The sequence below is a fragment of the Zalophus californianus genome, chromosome 1, assembly GCF_009762305.2.
Source record: "Zalophus californianus isolate mZalCal1 chromosome 1, mZalCal1.pri.v2, whole genome shotgun sequence".
Taxonomy (NCBI): Eukaryota; Metazoa; Chordata; class Mammalia; order Carnivora; family Otariidae; genus Zalophus; species Zalophus californianus.
The window spans coordinates 57267213-57287087 of NC_045595.1; the positions used below are offsets into that span (position 1 = coordinate 57267213).

The 19875-nt window shown below is 42.4% G+C and overlaps 1 protein-coding gene across 1 annotated transcript in view; it reads left to right on the plus strand.

Annotated features, from left to right (window-relative positions):
• The first annotated feature begins 4133 nt into the window (after positions 1 to 4133).
• The window catches only part of RPN1 (ribophorin I), a 28162-nt gene continuing 12420 nt past the window's right edge, over positions 4134 to 19875 (plus strand). The window contains exons 1-4 of the mRNA XM_027586749.2: positions 4134 to 4474; positions 8524 to 8588; positions 12520 to 12826; positions 18666 to 18875. Of these exons, the coding sequence (XP_027442550.1) occupies positions 4214 to 4474; positions 8524 to 8588; positions 12520 to 12826; positions 18666 to 18875 (843 nt within the window). The 5' untranslated portion in view covers positions 4134 to 4213. The remainder of the gene's footprint in view (positions 4475 to 8523; positions 8589 to 12519; positions 12827 to 18665; positions 18876 to 19875) is intronic.

Genomic DNA, 19875 nt, shown 5'->3' on the forward strand with positions numbered 1-19875 from the left:
ATCTTGGCTCATGAAATGGAAGCCATGTGATAAGGATGGGTGAGCAATCTTATTGAAGGAAGCTGCGTTCCTTGGTTCCATAGGATTATTACATGAGAAATAAACATTCTTCTTGTTTAATCCATTGTTGTTTGGGAATTTTCTAACAATAGTTTGTACTGCATACTACTATGCTATGCTCAGTTTGAGTGGGGTTTCTATCTCTTGCTACTAAAAGAGTTTTGACTGGTACAAATGACTACAGGAATTTGGGGTCTAAAGAAAGGAATTGTTCTGAACATTATTCTGTGGGTATGATAGGCTTAGTGTTGAACTTTCTTTTCTGTGATATCTGGATGTTCTGTCTTTCCAAAACAGGGGAATACTGAGGAGGGTTCACTGTTTTGCTAATGTGCAGAGTGGTATTTCTCAAGCTCCCTTGACTGAATGGAAACACTTTTCTATGCTTTTCTACTGAGCATCTGCAACAACCCATGCACTCTGGGAGTCTTCATGGGGAAGGATGAATTACAGCTTGGTGTTCCCCTTTCCTTTAAAGAAAGGCAGGTATACAGACCACCTACTATGGGACACAGAGGTAAGAGGGATTAATTGTGTGTGTGTGTGTGTGTGTGTGTGTGTGTGTGTGTGTGTGTGTAGATAAGATTCATGAATTGTTCTCAGATGGTTTAATTTTTATTTATTTTAAAAGATTTTATTTATTTGAGGGAGAGCACGCACTAGCAGAGGGAAGGGGCGGAGGGACAAGCAGACTCCCCACTGAGCAAGGAGCCCCATGTGGGGCCCATTCTAGGGTCCTGAGATCATGACCTTAGCCAGAGGCAGACGCTTAACTGACTGAGCCACCCAGGTGCCCCTCTCAGATGATTTTAAATCTACTGCCAGAAGTAAGCAAAGGAACAGTGAAAGAGTGGGGCTTTTAGTTAGAAGAAATAGTATAGGTAAAGCCATCACAATTTCTTGATGTACAGGCTACCAACACAGGTGTGCAAGAAATAGAAACATATTTATTTGTATATCACATCTTTATATCAAATATACTGGAAGTTTATGGGGTAGCTCACAGAGTCAATGGAGGAGCAGAAGCAGCCAACATTGAAAAGTTTGGGACTAGAGAAGAATTGAGGCCAACTCTTCAGTACTGCCAATGAAGATGAATTAGGTCAGCAGTTATCAGGTGTAGTTACTACATTAAAGATTCAAGTTTCTGGTAGAGAGAGTCTGGTCTATATTGGGTTTTGTTCCCTCTCTGATGCCAGTGGTGTTTGGTGCACTTTGTTTCCCCAAATGGAACTAATGAAAGTTCCTCAAAAAGAATTGTGGAGTTATGTGGCACAGACTGCTCATTATCTACCCACCATCTCTCATTCTTCCTTATCAACACTATGTTCTCTGCTATGTTCAGATGGGTGGGTTGGCAATGCAACCCAAAGCTCAACAAATGCTTCTTGAGGGAGTGAATGAATGAATGAGTGAAGAGAATGTCAATGACCTCAATGTTTACAGAGCATTTTTGGGCAGTATTTTCTAAAATTAAAAAGAAAACACTGTTCACTCAGTATTGACATTTTTGGGGGACAGATGCAGTTTGTACTCCCCCTTTGTGACTATCTTTGCAAGGAGACCAAAGAAATGGGAGCAGCAGTTGCCTCCTAGGAGTGTGACTAGGTTCCTGGAGAACAGAAGATGAAGACTGACTTGCTACTGTATACTCTTTGTGGTCATCCACCTCCAAAATGGTCCCCAGCTATTTCTGCTTCCTGGTACTCACCATGGGCCCTTCATAATCCCTTCCTACATTGTACTGGGGCTGGTCTGCCACCAATAGAATATTGCAGAAATGATGGTATGTCATTTCTGAGATTTCATTTGATGAGAGGAAAAAAACTCTAAAGGCCTGATAGATTTCCTTCTAAGTCAGCATAACTGTACATAAACTTCGTTTAAACCAAAGGTCTGATTTATGGCCCACCAAGCATACATTGTGCACTGACTTTGGAAATGAGTAGCCTAAAGGAAAACCATCTGGTCCTTAATATATTGATCAGTGCTCCTACTCCCTGCATTCCTTGATGTTAAAACTTGTGATTCTTGGGCGCCTGGGTGGCTCAGTTGGTTAAGCGACTGCCTTTGGCTCAGGTCATGATCCTGGAGTCCCTGGATCAAGTCCTGCATCAGGGTCCCTGCTCAGCAGGGAGTCTGCTTCTCCCTCTGACCCTCCCCCCTCTCATGTGCTCTCTCTCTCTCTAATAAATAAATAAAATAAAATAAAAACAAACTTGTGATTCTTGCCTATATGCTAATCTATATGCCTATGTGCTAATCTTTTACAAGATCAAAAAATATATAACCCTGTGAAAACTGTTCATTCTCTGGGACATTTTCTTTCCTGTGAAGAGCATGTTTCCTGGGCAGCTGTCCTAACTTGGGCTCGAATAAAACTCTCTTTCTTACTTTTAAAGATTCTAAAAGGTTTGCTCATTGTGCATCAACACATTGCAGAAGACACTCTGGCTTCTGTCTTGGTTGCTGTCTCTTTCTGACACCTCATGTAGCCACATGAGTGAGCTGTCAGCTGGGCCACAGCCTCTGAAGACTTGACTGGGGCTAGAAGATCTGCTCTAAGCTCACTTAAGTGGTTGTTGGCAAGAGGAATGAGAGAGAGGGAGGGAGAAAGAGACTGTGACCAAGGCAGAAGTTACCCAGGGAAAATGGAAGGTCTGAAACTCCAGGATGATTCAGGGATATCTTTGGTATAATTGTCTCTTGGTGCAAAAAAATCAAATTGGTTCATTCATTTGGAACCTGGTGGATCTCCCTAGATTTGCAACAGACTGCTGCCAAAGCAACTTCCCTGTATTGTATTTTAATAATAACTATGTTAAAATGTTTAACACTATCCATTCTGCCATTTTTGATGGGGCATTAGGAGATCAGCTTCCTAGTTCAAGACTTTGGATAAGGTACCCTCTCTGGGCCTGTATTTCATATCTGTGAAATAAGGATTAGATTGGGATCCCTAATGTTTCTTTTTGTCTATATGAATCTGGGATTTTATTCAAGAGTGGGGGTAGTGGAAAGAGCTCCAGTTCAGTCAGTCCAGGTTTCTTTTTTTTTTTTTAATGACCTATACTCTTTTTTTTTTTAAAGATTTTATTTATTTATTTGAGAGAGAGAGAGAATGAGAGATAGAAAGCATGAGAGGGAAGAGGGTCAGAGGGAGAAGCAGACTCCCTGCTGAGCAGGAAGCCCGATGCGGGACTCGATCCTGGGACTCCAGGATAATGACCTGAGCCGAAGGCAGTCGCTTAACCAACTCAGCCACCCAGGCGCCCAGTCAGTCCAGGTTTCTAAACAACCTGATATTTACTAGCTTTAATATTTGAGTTTAATCATCTATAAACTAGGGATAATAATATTTATAATGAAAAGCTCATTTATTCATTCAATCAATGTTTATTGATAGCCTGGGATTCTGGGATGAACAATCGAGGTAACTTCCTGCCCTCAGAGAGATTACCTTCTGTAATAGTTTCTTATTGCTGCTGTAAGAAATTACCACAAACTTAGTAGCTTAAAAACAATACAAATTTATTATCTCTACAGTTCTGGAGCACCGAAGTCTGAAATAGGTCTCACCGGGTTCAAGTCAAAGTGCCTCTGGTTTGTCTGATGTTTTTTAAGGTTGCGTTGAGGTTATACTGTGCATTTTCAGCAATTCTGTGACAACACCACAGAAGTGAGGTGCCCTTCTGGGTGTATCAGATCAGTGGGTACATGCTGTCATTATGTCTTATAATTGGTGATATTAACCTTAAATCATTTGGTTAAGGTAGTGGTTGCTAGGATTCTCCACGGTAAACTTATTATTTCCCTTTTTCTAATTACTAAATATTTTAGGGGAGATACTTTGAAACTGTGCAGATAGCCTACTTTTGCTTAAACTTTTGCCTAGGCTTTTACTTTCTCCGTTTGAAGTAAATTTTACTGTCGTAAGGAGTAGAAAGCCATTGTTACCCGCAGGATTGGCAAGAGCAAAAGAGCGTGTAGTCGGGCCCCCAGCGGGCCGCCCGTTGCCCTGGAGATGGGGTCCTTCCTCCGTGGGCGCCGCCATCTTGTGGCGCCAGCCCGGACCCAATGAGCGGCTGCACAGTGGCCGGAGGCGGGGCGGCGGCGGCGCTCGGCGCGGCCTGCGGCTCAGCTCGTCCCGGTCATGGAGGCGCCCGTTGCACGCCTGGTCCTGCTCCTGCTGCTCGGGGCCTGGGCCCCGGGGCCGGGCAGCGCCTCCCCGGAGGCACCGCTGCTGGTCAACGAGGACGTGAAGCGCACGGTGGACCTCAGCAGCCATCTGGCTAAGGTGACGGCCGAGGTGGTCCTGGCGCACCCGGGCGGCGGCTCCACATCCCGCGCAGCCTCCTTCCTCCTGGCCCTGGAGCCCGAGCTCGAGGCGCGGCTGGCGCACCTCGGCGTGCAGGTGAGTGCGGGCGAGCGGCGGGGGTCGGCACGCGCCAGCCCGGCCGCCTCGGTGGACACGTCAGCGTAAGCCTGCTGAAGCGAGGCCGCCGCCCACGTGGGCAGCTGTCCGATCGCGGCCCCCCACTCCTCCGAGTGGGCCGTTCCTGGACGGGCGGGCGGGCAGCACCCGCGCTGGCCTCGGGCCGAGCGAGCTCCCCTTGCCCGCCCTGCCCGGGGAAACCAGGCTAGTGGCCGTCTCCGCGAAGGGCCTAGCGGCGCGCGGGTGTGCACCAAACTTTCATTTCCCACGACTTGACTCAGGAGCCCAACCCGAGGAGGAAGAAATGAGCCCAAATGAGTATCATTCCCTTAATTCAGGGAATTAATGTAACATTGTGTATTTTCCGGTTTGTAATTTGAAATCGTTGTTAGTGTAATACACTTAAGTTTGCCAATGAACGCTTTTTAAATTTTGTTCCTCTCCTTAAAGTTAGTTTAAGAAGTCATGTAGGTAATAAAACCTCTTTTAAAGTGTACAGAAAGGTCAAGGCCGAATCACTCCCTTCCTCCTACCGGTTCTCGTTCTTGCACCTCAGCAGTATATGGCTTGGAAGTTTGCTTTATGTACTTCCCCAGCATTTCAGTGAACATTTTTACAACTCTCAAGGAAAGAAAATGTTGGCTTACATATCCATAGGTTTGCTTTTTATTACTATTTTCATTAAGCAACGTCCATTAAGTGATTACCCAATTATTTGTTGAGAGAATAGTCATTACAGTGTCGTATTTCTTCTAAGTACATCTTACTCTCTCACTGAATCTGGAGCTGTAAAGCTGGGTTTATAGGGCTTATACCTCTGAAAGGATTCCTCTTCCTTTTCGTGCCTTGTCTACGATGGAATGCACAGTTTTACTCAAAGGTTTGTGTAAAGACGGATCAAAACTTCATTTAAATGTGTGCTGCCACCTTTGAGTGTTTTGAATGTTAAATCCCATTCTTTTATAAAAACTAGCTCTGGGGGCGCCTGCGTGGCTCAGGTCATGATCCTGGAGACCAGGGATCCAGCCTTTTGTCAGGCTCCCTGCTCAGCGGAGAGTCTCCTCCCTCTGCCTACCACTCCCCCTGCTTGTGCTCTCTTCCTCTCTCTGTCAAATAAATAAATAAAACAAAATAAAAAAAAAACAAAAAACTAGTTCTGATAAATTGAAGTTGCCACAGTTTAACGAGACAGCAGTAGAAGCTATCTGCCATCATGCTGGAGAATGCTGGATTACTGCAGACATGTCCTATTGGCAATCTACTTTGTGTTGGGTGTTGTGGTAGGTGTGTGTGTGTGTGTGTGTTTTTAATGTCATTTCCTTTTATTATTTTTTTAAAAGATTTTTTAAATTTATTTATTCATGAGAGACAGAGAGAGAGAGAGAGAGAGAGAGAGAGGCAGAGGGAGAAGCGGGCTCCCAGGGAGCAGGGAGCCCGGTGCGGGACTCGATCCCAGGACTCTGGGATCATGACCTGAGGTGAAGGCAGACGCTTAACCATCTGAGCCACCCAGGCGTCCGTGGTAGGTGTTTTAAGTACATTCTCTTTAACCCTCATAACAGCCCTTTGAGGTGTAGGCTTACTGCAGGTGAGGAGTGCAGTCTAGGAGTTAAGTTGTTTAAACCCCCTGTGTCAGCTCTTAGAGCGATGAGTGAATCGGGGCTTAGGTTAGTTTCCAACTTTGTGTGCTCTTCACTGTACCCCATTGCCTCTTTTGGCCTAGATGGCTCTGAGGTAGGGTTGTGTAGGGATGTGAGACCTGCAGTCGCATCACCAGATTAATTCAAAATCGCTTGTTAATTTTATAGTCCCGTGAGAGAGTCGGGTTAAATAGATATGTGTGCTCCTTTACACCCCTATCCCAATGGGAAATGTAACTAGATGTTAGGCTTAGCAAAGAGGGTGTGTATTTTTCAACAATTGACTTGGAGGTCTTGGTAAGGTTGCTAGAAGTTTGAATTTTCAGTGGATTTATCTTCAGCCTTCCATGTAGAATTTTAGGAACTGGTTAGAAGGGACAATTGTGACTTCTTAAAGAATTTTTTTTCAGGATTTTTATTTATTTGAGGGAGAGAAAAAGCATGAGCAGGGGGATGGGCAGAAGGAGAAGCAGACTCTCTGCTGAGCAGGGAACCCAACATGGGGCTGGACCCCAGGACTCTGGGATCATAACCTGAGCCAAAGGCAGGCACTTAACCGACTGAGCCACCTAGGCGCCCCACAGTGATGATTTCTGATGAGGATCTAGTGATTCCTCATCTTCTTACTACCAAGGACCATATTAGTATTTTTCCTCTCACGTGGATCCTATATTTGAAATCTTTTGTCTCTCTGGTCTTTTATTAATTAATATCTTTTAGTAAGAGATCAACATGTAACTGAATGGTGATAAGCACGAGTATACTAGAATGTTACCATTGTGATAAGATTCCAGTCAAGGTGATGAAGCTTGTTTTTATTAGCCTGAGCAGCTTTATTGAGGATGATTGTATGATTACTTTCAGGCATTTTATTTTTTTTTTATTTTTTTTAAGATTTTATTTATTTGAGAGAGAGAGAATGAGAGATAGCACGAGAGAGAAGAGGGTCAGAGGGAGAAGCAGACTCCCCGCCGAGCAGGGAGCCCGATGCGGGACTCGATCCCGGGACTCCAGGATCATGACCTGAGCCGAAGGCAGTCGCTTAACCAACTGAGCCACCCAGGCGCCCTCAGGCATTTTATTTTTATTAAAAAATTTTTTTTAAAAATTTGAGAGAGAAAGACCGAGGGAGGGAGTGCGAGCAGGGGGAGGAGCAGAGGGAGAGGGACAAGCAGACTCCCTGCTAAGTGCAGAGCCCAATGTGGAGCTCAGTCCCCCAATCCTGAGATTATGACCTGAGCCAAAACCAAGAGAAACCAAGGGTTGGATGCTTAACTGACTGAGCCACCCAGGTGCCCCTAAAAATTTGTTTTAAGGATTTTATTTTATTTATTTTTTATTTTTTATTTTTTTAAAAGATTTTATTTATTTGACAGAGAGAGACACAGCGAGAGAGGGAACACAAGCAGGGGGGTGGGAGAGGGAGAACCAGCCTTCCCGTGGAGCAGGGAGCCCAATGTGGGGCTCGATCCCAGGACCCTGGGATCATGACCTGAGCCTAAGGCAGACACTTAACGACTGAGCCACCCAGGCGCCCCAGGATTTTATTTTTAAGTAATCTCTACGCCCAACATGGGGCTCGAACTTTCAACCCTGAGATCAAGAGTCGAATGCTCCACTGACTGAACCAGCCAGGTGCCCACTTTTAGGCATTTTAAAATAATAAAAATAGCTTCTTCCTCATTATAGTTCTGTGTGCCCTATTGGGAACAAGTGCTTCAGCCCAAAAAGTAGTTTTACTTTTTTTTTTTCTTAGCAGAGTTTGGGTTGGCAAAGAGATCGGCAGTGTGTATTAGGTTTTCCTTATAGTTTGCTCCACCTCTCATGATTCAGGGTGTCTACTTTTTCTCAGATGGACCTTGCAGCCTGCTGGAGTTAACATTCTCTTCCTGGTTACACATCCTTTTGCAGTGAAGGATGAGAATAAGGGATTGTGACAAGCAGTGGTTGTTAGTTACGCTACTGTTAACTTTCATGCAAGTAGAACCAGTTTTGGCAATGTGTGAGACTTTTCTACTACAACAGTAAATAATACTATTTATTTTCTATGCAAACGTGTATTTGAATGTAAATGGAGAAGAAAACGTCACCTTTGTATTGGGAAATTGTAAAGTGTAAGTGTAATTTTCATTTATATGTGTGTGTTTCGTCATTCAGAAAAATGTTATGTATTTATAGAGCTTACTATACAACTTATTCGTTGCAAAAGTAAGTCTTTGACAATGTTCTTAATGTTTCATATGGAAAAAAAATTGTTACCAGAGTTTTTAAGTTCTTGTAGTTTGAATAATTTACTGTGGACATTCTAAGGCAGTTGCTTAACTGTTGACTCAAATTTAGAGGCTGAAAGACATAATAAAAAGAGTAGTCTCTTTTGTCCTATTACAGGTGAAGGGAGAAGATGAGGAAGAGAACAATTTGGAAGTACGAGAAACCAAAATTAAGGGTAAAAGGTAAGCAACCAAACAGACTGTCTGTATATTCTGCCTCTTCTTGTAGGTTATCCTATTGGTTGGAATCATAGGGTAGGAGAGTTGCTGAGGACATACCTGGTGTTTTAGAGGCTGTTTCAATTAATATAGTGTGTGGTAAGTAAGCAACAGGCTGTAATGTATTATAGACCCATTGATGTCTTTTCTGATTAGTGATGCTAAAATTGCCCCTCACGGTGGCAGTTTGTTTTACAGGAAGGTAGCTTCTTTTCATACCAGGTCAGGTCTGCTAATGTATGTGGGGATAGGGATCTCCAAACAGTGGATAGAGAATCAGTATGGTATGTGATACTCCAGGCTGTTTGTCTCAGTAAATAACCTCCCATCTGTTGTTGGCTACCATCCTCTTTCCAAAGGGCAGACAGTTCTACCCCCCCCCACCTCCTCTTGAGCCTTCACGGCATTGAACGTGGTGCTTCTTTTCGGGAGTTAGACCGAGCTCTCTGAAGGCTGGCGTTGGACTTGCCTTGTTCTCCACTTTAACCTCAGCACCTACCACGGGGCCTGGCACTTACTAGTTATTGTAAAATGGTTTGTTCAGGATATTTTCCAAAATGAATACAAAGCAGGAAGAATTGAATAAAGAATCTCCATATAGCTCATCACCTAGCTTCAACAGTTATCAGTATTTTGCATGGTACTGATTAGGCATTGAAATATTTGTTGAATGAGTGATGTGGGAGGAAGAAATGTTTTTAGCTCAGTGATTCTTAACTGGAGGAGGGAGCAGTTGTGTCCTGCACCTGCCCTGCCCTGCTCAGGACATTTGGTAATGTCTGGAGACATTTTTAGTTATAGCTGAGGGGTGCTGATGGCATCTAGTGGGTAGAGGCCAAGGATGCACCTAAACATCCTACAGTGCCCAGGACAGGTTCCTTCTCCCAGCAAAGAATTATCCACTCACAAATGTCAGCAGTGCTAAGGTTAAAATACCCTGTTTGCTGAGGCAAACAGCGTTAGCTTATGCTGTAGTTTATCATAAAAAGAAATAAAATATTTGATTCTTGACCAGCAAACCTTTGAACCTTACAGCTGTCAGTCCCCACATGATTCAGGAAGTGTTAAATTTGGTCTCCCTGCCTGGCAGAGCTTGTTTTTGTTTTGTTTTGTTTGCTTGGCAAAGTTTAAAAATTTTTTTCTTGTTAGTTTTAAATTAAAAAAAAAAAATGAGAATATGACATAACTATTTTCTTTATGCATATACCCATTTATACATAATTTTACATAAGCGTATAAATGGGATAATTTTAAATTTATTAATCTGTCTCTATAAAACTTAATGGCAACATTAAACAAGTCACTTATCCTGCAACCCTAACATGACAACTTATGTGTCTTTGTTCTGATCCATGAAAAAATCTGTTCCTTAGATGCCAGTATAGTCAGCTCTGTGTTGTCTGCCTAGTCATTCATCATTCAGAAGCTTTCATTAGCTGCTGCTTCCAAGTTGCAATGAGACTTGATATTTCTTTTTTTTTTTTTTAAGATTTATTTATTTATTTTAGAGAGAGAGTTTGCACAAGTGAGCAGGAGTGGGGAGGGCAGAGGGAGAGGAAGAGAGAATCTCAGGCAGACTCTATGGTGAGCACGAAGCCGTATGTGGGGCTCGGGGCTCAATCTCATGACCCTGAGATCACATCCTGAGCCAAAACCAAGAACCGGACCCTTAACTGACTATGCCACCCAGGTGCCCCGAGAATTGATATTTCTTTCTTTCTTTCTTTTTTTAAAAGATTTTATTTATTTATTTGACAAAGAGAGAGAGATAGAGCAGGAACACAAACGGGGAGCGGGAGAGGGAGAAGCAGGCTTCCTGCAGAGCAGGGAGCCCGATGTGGGACTCCGTCCCAGGACCCTGAGATCATGACCCGAGCTGAAGGCAGACGCTTAATGACTGAGCCACCCAGGTGCCCCAGTATTTCCTTCTTTTTTTTTTAAAAGATTTATTATTCCAGGGACGACTTCTGGGTGGCTCAGTCGGTTAAGCGTCTGCCTTTGGCTTGGGTCATGATCCCAGCGTCCTGAGATCGAGTCCCACATCAGGCTCCTTGCTCGGCGGGGAGCCTGCTTCTCCCTCTCCCGCTCCCCCTGCTTGTGTTTCCTCTCTCATGTGTGTCTCTCCTTCTGTCAAATAAATAAATAAAATCTTGAAAAGATTTATTATTCTAGAGAGAGTGCAGGGGGGCAGGGGCAGAGAGAAAGAAAGAATCCCAGGCCGACTCCATGTTGAGCATGGCCCCTGATGCAGGCCTCGGTCCCAGGAGCCTGAGATCACGACCTGAGCCGAAGCCAAGAGTTGGTCACTTAGCTGACTGAGCCATCCAGGCGCCCCTGAGAATTGATATTTCTAATGATCACTCTGGAACACTGAAATGTTGTTAAAATGAGATTCAGTTATGCTGGGACATTTCATGTGAAAATTAAGGTGGGGTTGTGTCATACTTTGTTAATGGGCTAGAGGGAGAAAGAGATTAGGGGGTTAATTAGGAAGATATGTAATAATCTTGGCAAGGGAGAATTGTTTGAACTGAGGGGGCAGCAATGGAAATCCCGGAAGGGATGAATTTGAGAGACGTTCTAAGGCAGGATTAACCAGGCATTAGGGATGGAGTCAAGTGAGGCATCCGAACATGTAGGAGGGTTTTGGTTTAGAAGTGGTCAGATGGTAGTAGTATGTATTAACAGAGTAAGGAATTGGGATCATGAATGATACTAGTGATACTAGGTATGTTGGGTGGTCAGTGGAGCTGTCTAGTGAACCTTTGAAAGTAAGAGTTTAGTGCTCAGGGCAGAGCGTGGGATGAAAAGCAGATCTGGAACTTGAAGCCAGGAATTGGTTAAGTCTGTCCTGGGAGAAGGTGTAAAGCTTAACTATATTCAGAGTTGTGATAGTGTGTGATGGTGTGACTGATGAAGATACGCAAGATTAGAGTTCTCTAAGGCCATATCAGGAAAAGTGATCCGTGTTCTGACGTGTTCTGACCTCGGAGGACAAATTCCAAAGAAGCCTGTTAAATGCCTTTAATTTTCCACTAACAGTTTCTGGGCCTACCAAAAGTTATCTTCTGGCTTAGAAAATTCAGATTTATTTTTGAGTTAATATCCTATGGATTTTAGTAGTTTCCAGGCCATCTCTTTTTCTTTAAAATGCTAGTAGCTTTATTTTTTTAGTTATGAGAGTGGCACACGTTCATAAAACCAACTGGAGAAAATAACAAAATAAAGCTTATTCTCCTCCCTAGACAGTTACCATTAACAGTTTGGAAACATTCATTGGAATACTTTTCTTTACATACACTTGTTTATGTTTATTCTTTAAGGTAGAATCATACTGTGCCATTTGTGAACTGATTTCTATTATTTACACTGTACATGGAAATGCTTAATATCCTTTTTAGTGGCTGCCATTATCCCACTGTGTGGCTCTGCTGGAATGCTTTTAACCATTATCCTGTTGTTGGACCTTGCTGGACCTTTACGTTTTATACCTTTTTTCTCCCCCCAAGACTTATTTATTTTAGAGAGGGAGAGAGTGGGGTGGGGGCAGAGGGTGAGGGAGAGAGAAAAATCTCAAGCTGACTCCCTGCTGAGCACAGAGCCCGACACAGGGCTCTACCTCATGACCTGAGCCAAAACCAAGAGTCTGACGCTCAGCCAACTGAGCCACCCAGGCGCCGCTATGCTTTTCTGTTACTATAAACAATTGTGAAATGAATACCCAGACATCTGTCTTAAAAGGCTTGAATTAATAGGTTAAAGATGATCTCTTAAAGGTAACTGCTTTTTGTCTTGGGTACGAAATGTTGCAACATACAACTCAGTGACTTTGAGTTGCTATTTCTGTTTTCAGTTCCCTTCATCTCTTAATTTTCTTGCCTTGTTCTTGCTCCAGCGGGAGATTCTTCATAGTCAAGCTCCCAGTTGCTCTCGATCCTGGGGCCAAGGTTTCGGTCATTGTGGAAACAGTCTATACCCATGTGCTTCAGCCGTATCCAACCCAGATCACCCAGTCAGAGAAACAGTTTGTCGTGTTTGAGGGGAACCATTATTTCTACTCTCCCTATCCAACGAAGACACAGACGATGCGTGTGAAGCTTGCCTCCCGAAATGTAGAAAGCTACACCAAGCTGGGGAACCCCACGCGCTCTGAGGACCTCCTGGATTATGGACCTTTCAGAGACATCCCTGCTTACAGTCAGGTAGGCTGGTGTGGAGTCCAGTCTGTCTCTACCTACTTCAGAGAATGTCTTCTGGAGTGACTACTAGTGGACGGGCTTGGTGGTGTGAGATGGGTGTAAATCTGAAGTCATTTTTAAGATTATCCCCAAACATTTTCACCTGCTGTGAAATGACTCCGTGGGGGTCACCTTTCTCATTTTGGGAGTATAGCTAGAGGCTGGGAGGTTTAGGAAGATTTTGTCTAATAAGGAAAAACATGGCAGATGAACCTCATAAACTTCATGACTTGGATTTTTGAAGCAGTGACACCATGAGCTGAGTTGAATTATTCCATCAGCATTTAGGACCTGTGAAAGCCTAATATTAGCCAGTGACGATAACTGGAGATTGCTGAGGTCTCTGAGGGTGCCCCACAAACAGCAATCCTCTTCCCCCTTCCCAAGTTCTGTACACACTGAGAAACAAAAGTATTGAGGTAGGTAGGAAGTGAAAAAATATGTAGCTTTATTACAGGTAAACTAGGTTGAAGGAGATAGAGTTCATCTGCAGGTACTGCAGGAGGTTTCCTAATATTGAATCCCAAACTGAGACAAAAGTGTCCATGCAAATAAGGTGGGCCAGGGCAAGGCTCTCCATGTGGAAGTCTTGCCAGCAGATGAAGTGAGCTCTCTAACTGCCTACTGGCAGGTATGCCAGATGGAGAAGAGCAGCTGGGCAGAGCATGCCCTGTCTATTCTTCTCCAACTTTCGCTTTACTTACGGGATGCCGGTCCTCTGGACGAAAAGGCTCAAAGTTATACTAACAGAACTCCCATCACATGAAATAAAATGTGAGCCCAGCGGCATTAACTTTTTAAGTGCAAGCAAGGTGGAGGAGAAGGGCATTAGGGAAGGGAAGAAAAACTTGCTGACCCCCCCATCTTATTTCCTAGGCTCTGTAGATAGTGTTTTAAATAAGATCATTCATTTCATTGAATCAGAGTTAAAAACAGTTAATTTTTTTTTTATTGTCTAGCGATAGATGAGGAAACAGAATCAGTGAAATTAAATGACTCCTCCAAGACTGGACTACAAATAAATTAGCTTCCAGGGAAGATGGGCAAGTTGTATGTAGCACAATTAGCAAATATACTCACATTAAAGAAGAATAATAAAAAATAAGGAGGTAGCATGTGGAGGGTTGGAGTGGGGGTTGGGGGAGAATGGAACAAGGCATTGTGGGTAGAGGCCCAGAGATAGGAGACCAGGTGCTGTGCTGGCGGGGATGGCTTCTGGGGTAGTAAAGCTGGCTGCCTTGCTGAGCCTAGGAGTTGGGCCTTAAACGTAGAGGGAGCAATCAAGGCTTAAAAAAGACTGTTGTTATGGAAAAGTTCAAACATATACAGAGGTATAGAGAATAGTGTGATAACTTCCCATACGCCTATCACTTTGACATTGTCAATGAGTATCAGAATATTACCACACTTATCAGCAGTCTTTTTTTCCTCTTGTAATATTTTAAAACAAATCTTAGGAATCGTGTCATTTCAGCTTATATACTTGATTGTCATCTCTAAAATACATGGATATTTAAGACTTCTATGCATCTCTGTGTTTAGAACATGTGTCACTGAGGAGGTACAGTCAAAATAGTTTGTTCTAATGTCACTTGAAATAATTGTTTCTGTTTTCTCAGTCTCTCAGATGTCAGTTTGACATAGTTAGGACTGTTCATTTTGGGTCATTTTCCACTGTTAAGGATTTTTTTTTAATTGATACAATTTTTTGAAATGAAAACAGCCAAAATTATTTAACAAGGTATATTCAGAGAACTCTTGCTTCCACTTCTCCCTTCTGTCTGTTCTTTTTGGTGACCATTTATATTAGCTTTTGGTTTATCTTTCTAATGTTTTTTTTCTATAAATATATGCAGATTATAGTAAATTTATATTCCCCCATTTCTCAGAAAAGTAGCACCCTGTGTATACTCTAGCCTTAGGGGTTTTGGTGGGGGAGTGAGAGTGTTTCTCTGTGATTGCTGGTGTAGTTACCTTGTGGTGCAGAGAGCCCTGGGGGCACATGCCTCTGTGGAGCGAAGGGACCGGCCGCTCTCTGAGTTGTGTTTCTTCTAAGTGCATTATTTCTTTCTTTTCCTTACTTAAAACTGAGTGATTCAGTTCATATTGGGGACAGAAATGTGTCTCCTTTGTATAAGCTTCTAAATTTTGAATATTTTGGATTTTGGACTTTTTCCCCCCATTTTATTTATTTTTTTTGAAATTTTATTTATTTATTTGACAGAGAGAGACACAGCGAGAGAGGGAACACAAGCAGGAGGAGTGGGAGAGGGAGAAGCAGGCTTCCTGCAGAGCAGGGAGTCCGATGCGGGGCTCGATCCCAGGATCCTGGGATCATGACCTGAGCCGAAAGCAGACGCTTAACGACTGAGCCACCCAGGCGCCCCTCTTCTTCCATTTTAAATTAATAAAATGCTCATGAGAGACTGTTTGGCAAATACAGAGGGAAATTTGACATCCACTTTTGACATGGTAGGACCTGAGTCATTTCTTTCTAAGCATAGGGGCTTTTTAATATGGAAATCATACTGTGTATAAAGTATTGCATACTTTGCCACTTAGAATATTCTCTAAACATTTAAATAGCCTTTGTAAATCATTTTTAATAGCCATTTAAGATCCTATAATTTGATGTTTTATAGCTTATTTGCCAAGTTTCCTGTGTTGGACAGTTAGCTTTTTTTCTCTAACACTGTAGTGGTCATCTCTTTACATATAACTTTTTATATAGGGTAGATTTTTTATTTTTTATTTATTTATTTTTTTAAAAGATTTTATTTATTTATTCATGACAGAGAGAGAGAGAGAGAGAGAGAAGCAGAGGGAGAAGCAGGCTCCCAAGGAGCAGGGAGCCCGATGCGGGACTCGATCCCAGGACCCTGGGACCATGACCTGAGCCGAAGGCAGACGCTTAACCATCTGAGCCACCCAGGCGCCCCTATTTTTTATTTTTAATTAAGTTTTGACTTTAGTTCCAGTTAGTTAACATATTGTGTAATATTAGTTTTAGGTGTACAATGTAGTGATTCAGCACTGCCATACAACACCCGGTGCTCATCACAGTAAGTGCCCTTCTTAATCCCCATCATCTATTTCACCCATTCCCCCCCACCTCCCTCTGGTAGCCATCAGTTTGTCCTGTTTGTTCTCTATAGTTAAGAGTCTGTTTCTTGATATTTCTTTCTCTCTTTCTCTCTCTCTATATACATATTCTGTTTGCTTGTTTGTTTTTTAAGTTCCACATAGGAGTGAAATCATATGGTATTTGTTTTTGTCTGACTGATTTCACTTAGCATTATACTCTAGCTCCGTCCATGTTGTTGCAAGTGGTAAGATTTCATTCTTTTTTAATGGCTGAATAATATTCCATTGTGTGTGTGTGTGTGCGCGCGCGCGTGCCACATCTTTATCCTTTCATCAGTCGATGGGCAGTTGGGCTGCTTCCATATCTTGGCTGTTGTAAATAATGCTGTTATAAACATAGGGGTGCATATATCTCTTCGAATTAGTGGTTTTGTATTTTTTGGGTAAACACCCAGTAGGACCATTGCTGGATCATAAGGTAGTTGTATTTTTAACTTTTTGAGGAACCTCCATGCAGTTTTCCACAGTGGCTGCACCAGTTTGCATTCCTACTAACAGTGCATGTGGGTTCCTTTTTCTCCACCTCCTCACCAACACCTGTTGTTTCTTTAGTTGATTTTAGCCCTTCCGAGAGGTGTGAGGGGATATCTGATTTTTTTGATTTGCATTTCCTTGATAAGTGATGATGAGCATCTTTTCATGTGTGTTGGCCATAGGATAGATTTTCTGAAGTAAAAGTTTTCAAATCAAGACATACGAACTTTAAAAATCTCCTGATGTGGAGGCTCCCTGGGTGGCTTAGTTGGTTGAGCTTCAGACTGTTGGTTTTGCCTTAGGTCATGCTTTCAGGGTCCTAGATCGAGCCCAGCCTTGAGCCCTGCCTCGGGCTCTGTGCTCAGCAGGGAGTCTGCTTGGAATTCTCTCTTTCTCTCCCTCTGCCTCCCCACCCATGCATGCACCCTCACTCTCTTGCTCAAATAAATAAATCTTTTAAAAAATTAAAAATCTTTTTTTTTTTCAAAGATTTTATTTATTTGATAGAGAGCACAAGCAGGGGAAGCAGCAGACAGAGGGAGAGGGAGAAGCAGGCTCCCCGCTGAACGGAGAGCCTGATGTGGGGCTTGATTCCAGGACCCTGGGATCATGACCTGAGCCGAAGGCAGCCGCCTAACTGACTGAGCCACCCAGGCGCCCCCAAAATTAAAAATCTTTTTAGTTTGTTTTTTTTTTTTTTTTTTAATTTATTTGACAGAGAGAGACACAGAGAGAGAACCAAGCGGGGGGAGGGGGGGTGGGAGAGGGAGAAGCAGGCTTCCCGCGGAGCAGGGAGCCTGATGCGGGGCTCTATCCCAGGACCCTGGGATCACGACCCGAGCTGAAGGCAGACCTTTAACGACGAGCCACCCAGGCGCCCCTAAAAATCTTTTGACGTGTGTCGCCAAGTGGTTTTTCAAAAGATTTAGCCAATTTATTATGGCACCAGCAGTCAGAAACTGCTAGTTTCCTCGTATCCTTATCAATATTGGCATTAAATACTATCAAATATGATTATGCATGAAGTTGAACATTTAATAATCTATGGATTCTTAATTCTGAGAATTCTGAGAATTAATAAGATGTCCTTTTTCATGGACTTTTGGGGAAGGGTGTTTTCCTGATCCTTCTGTCCTTTTAGATCCCATTTCTAAGGTTCCATGTGTGTATTCATAGAAGGGCATTTATATTACTTAGTGACTAGAAAGATTTAGTACTAATTTAAGTGGGGAAATTGGCAAAGTGGAGGAATTCCCAAAGGTAACTCCTTTAATTCGCTGAGGGCTCCCTGGGATGCAGTATTGACTGTGGAGGAGTGTGCAGCCAGAGCTAAAAAGTTGAAGACCTGAAGACCTAGTAGTGCCACTTAGATTTATTTATGACCTTGAATATGTTAAAACTACTGGGCCTCGGTGTTTTTAATTTGTAAAACAAGATGAGTAGTCTTACCTCATTGTGTTGTTTTGAGGATTAAATGAACATGCATTTGTTTAGCCCTCATAAAGAGTGACTGACACATATTTTAGCTCCATACATGTTAGCTGAACAAGTTATCTGGGAACTCTTCTGGGTAGGTCTTCTCCGTGTTAGAAAAAATCCAGTAGTGCTATGAATCATCCTCAGTTTTGAGGTCATTTGCTAGCTCATTGGGTAGACGTTATGTCTTTATGAGATCATATATATACCTTGTCAGAATTTTTCTTTATTATAGTTTAAGATTTTTTCTTTCAAAACTGCAAAAATTATTCAAAAGGCAATTTAAAAAGCTCGTTGTAGAAATCTTGAAAACAAAAACTACAAGGAGAAAGTAGAAACAACCTAAGAATTCTGTTTCCTGTCTGTGTTGGGATTCTGCCATATTTCATTTCAGGTTCTTTTTGTTCTTTTCCTCCTGTAGTCTGTAAGATAAGTGGCATGTAGAAGTTTTTGTTTTTAAAATACAAACGATACTTATGTTGGAACCTAAAACAATTTTGTGTAGCCTCTTTTTCCATTTAGTAATACATCGTGAATATGCCATTAAAAAGTCCTAGTAATAAGCGTCATTTTAGAATACAGAGTGCATTTGATACACCATAATTGAGCCATTCTCTTGCTGATGTATGGATTGTCTCCATTGTATTTGAAACTAGTGTTGATTCATCTGTCACCCAGACTTGGAACTACTTGTTTCCTTTCTCTCCAGGATACTTTTAAAGTACATTATGAGAACAACAGCCCTTTCTTGACCATCACCAGCATGACCCGAGTGATCGAGGTCTCTCACTGGGGTAACATTGCTGTGGAAGAAAATGTGGACTTGAAGCACACAGGGGCTGTGCTGAAGGGACCCTTTTCACGCTATGATTACCAGAGACAGCCAGATAGTGGAATAGCCTCCATCCGCTCATTTAAGGTATGGGATGTGCAAAGGGGAGAAAGTATCGTTTTATCACATTTGCCCTTTAGCTTTTTGAAAGTATCTAAATATGGACCGTTGTTTGGGATCGATTGGTGTTCAAGTAGTTGAGTTCACAGGGTTAGAACCAACAGAAAGAATCTTAAAAAAAAAATGCCCCCATTTGTATAAGTAGGCCATTTTTTTCTTTTGAAAAGAGATTTTATTTTTAAGTAATCTCTACACCCACCATGGGGCTCGAACTCCCAGTGCTGAGGTCAAGAGTCACGTGCTACACCGAATGAGTCAGCCAGGTGCCCCAAAGTGGCCATTTTTTTTTTTTTTAATTTTATTTATTTATTAGAGAGAGAGACACACAGCAAAAGAGGGAACACAAGCAGAGGGAGTGGCAGAGGGAGAAGCAGGCTTCCCGCGGAACAGGGAGCCCGATGCGGGGCTCCATCCCAGGACCCTGGGATCATGACCTGAGCCGAAGGCAGACACTTAACGACTGAGCCACCCAGGCACCCCAGTAGGCCATGTTTTTTAAAGAAAATTTGAATAATAGGAAAAACCAGACCACCCCCCAGAATTAATATTGCTCATATTTTAATATTTCCTTTCTTTTATAATGCTCTTTTTAAAAGATACTTGATCATCTTGTACATGAAGTTTTACATATTTTTAGTCTTATAAATGAAATCTTATATTTTCATGTACAGTCGGAAACTGAAAACATGTTCAGTTGAAAACCCCCTTGGAAAACAGAGTTTGGGACACCGGCCCCCTGCACAGTTGAAAATCTGCATATAACTTGTGACTCCCTGACAATTTAACTACTAATATCCTCCTGTTTTCTGGAAGCCATACTATTAACATAAACAGTCCATTATCACATATTTGGTATGTTGTATGTATCATGTACTGTATTCTTATAACAAAATAAGTTAGAGAAAAAATGTTAAGAAAATCATGAGAAAATAAATTTACAGTATTTACTGTATTTACTGAAAAAGAT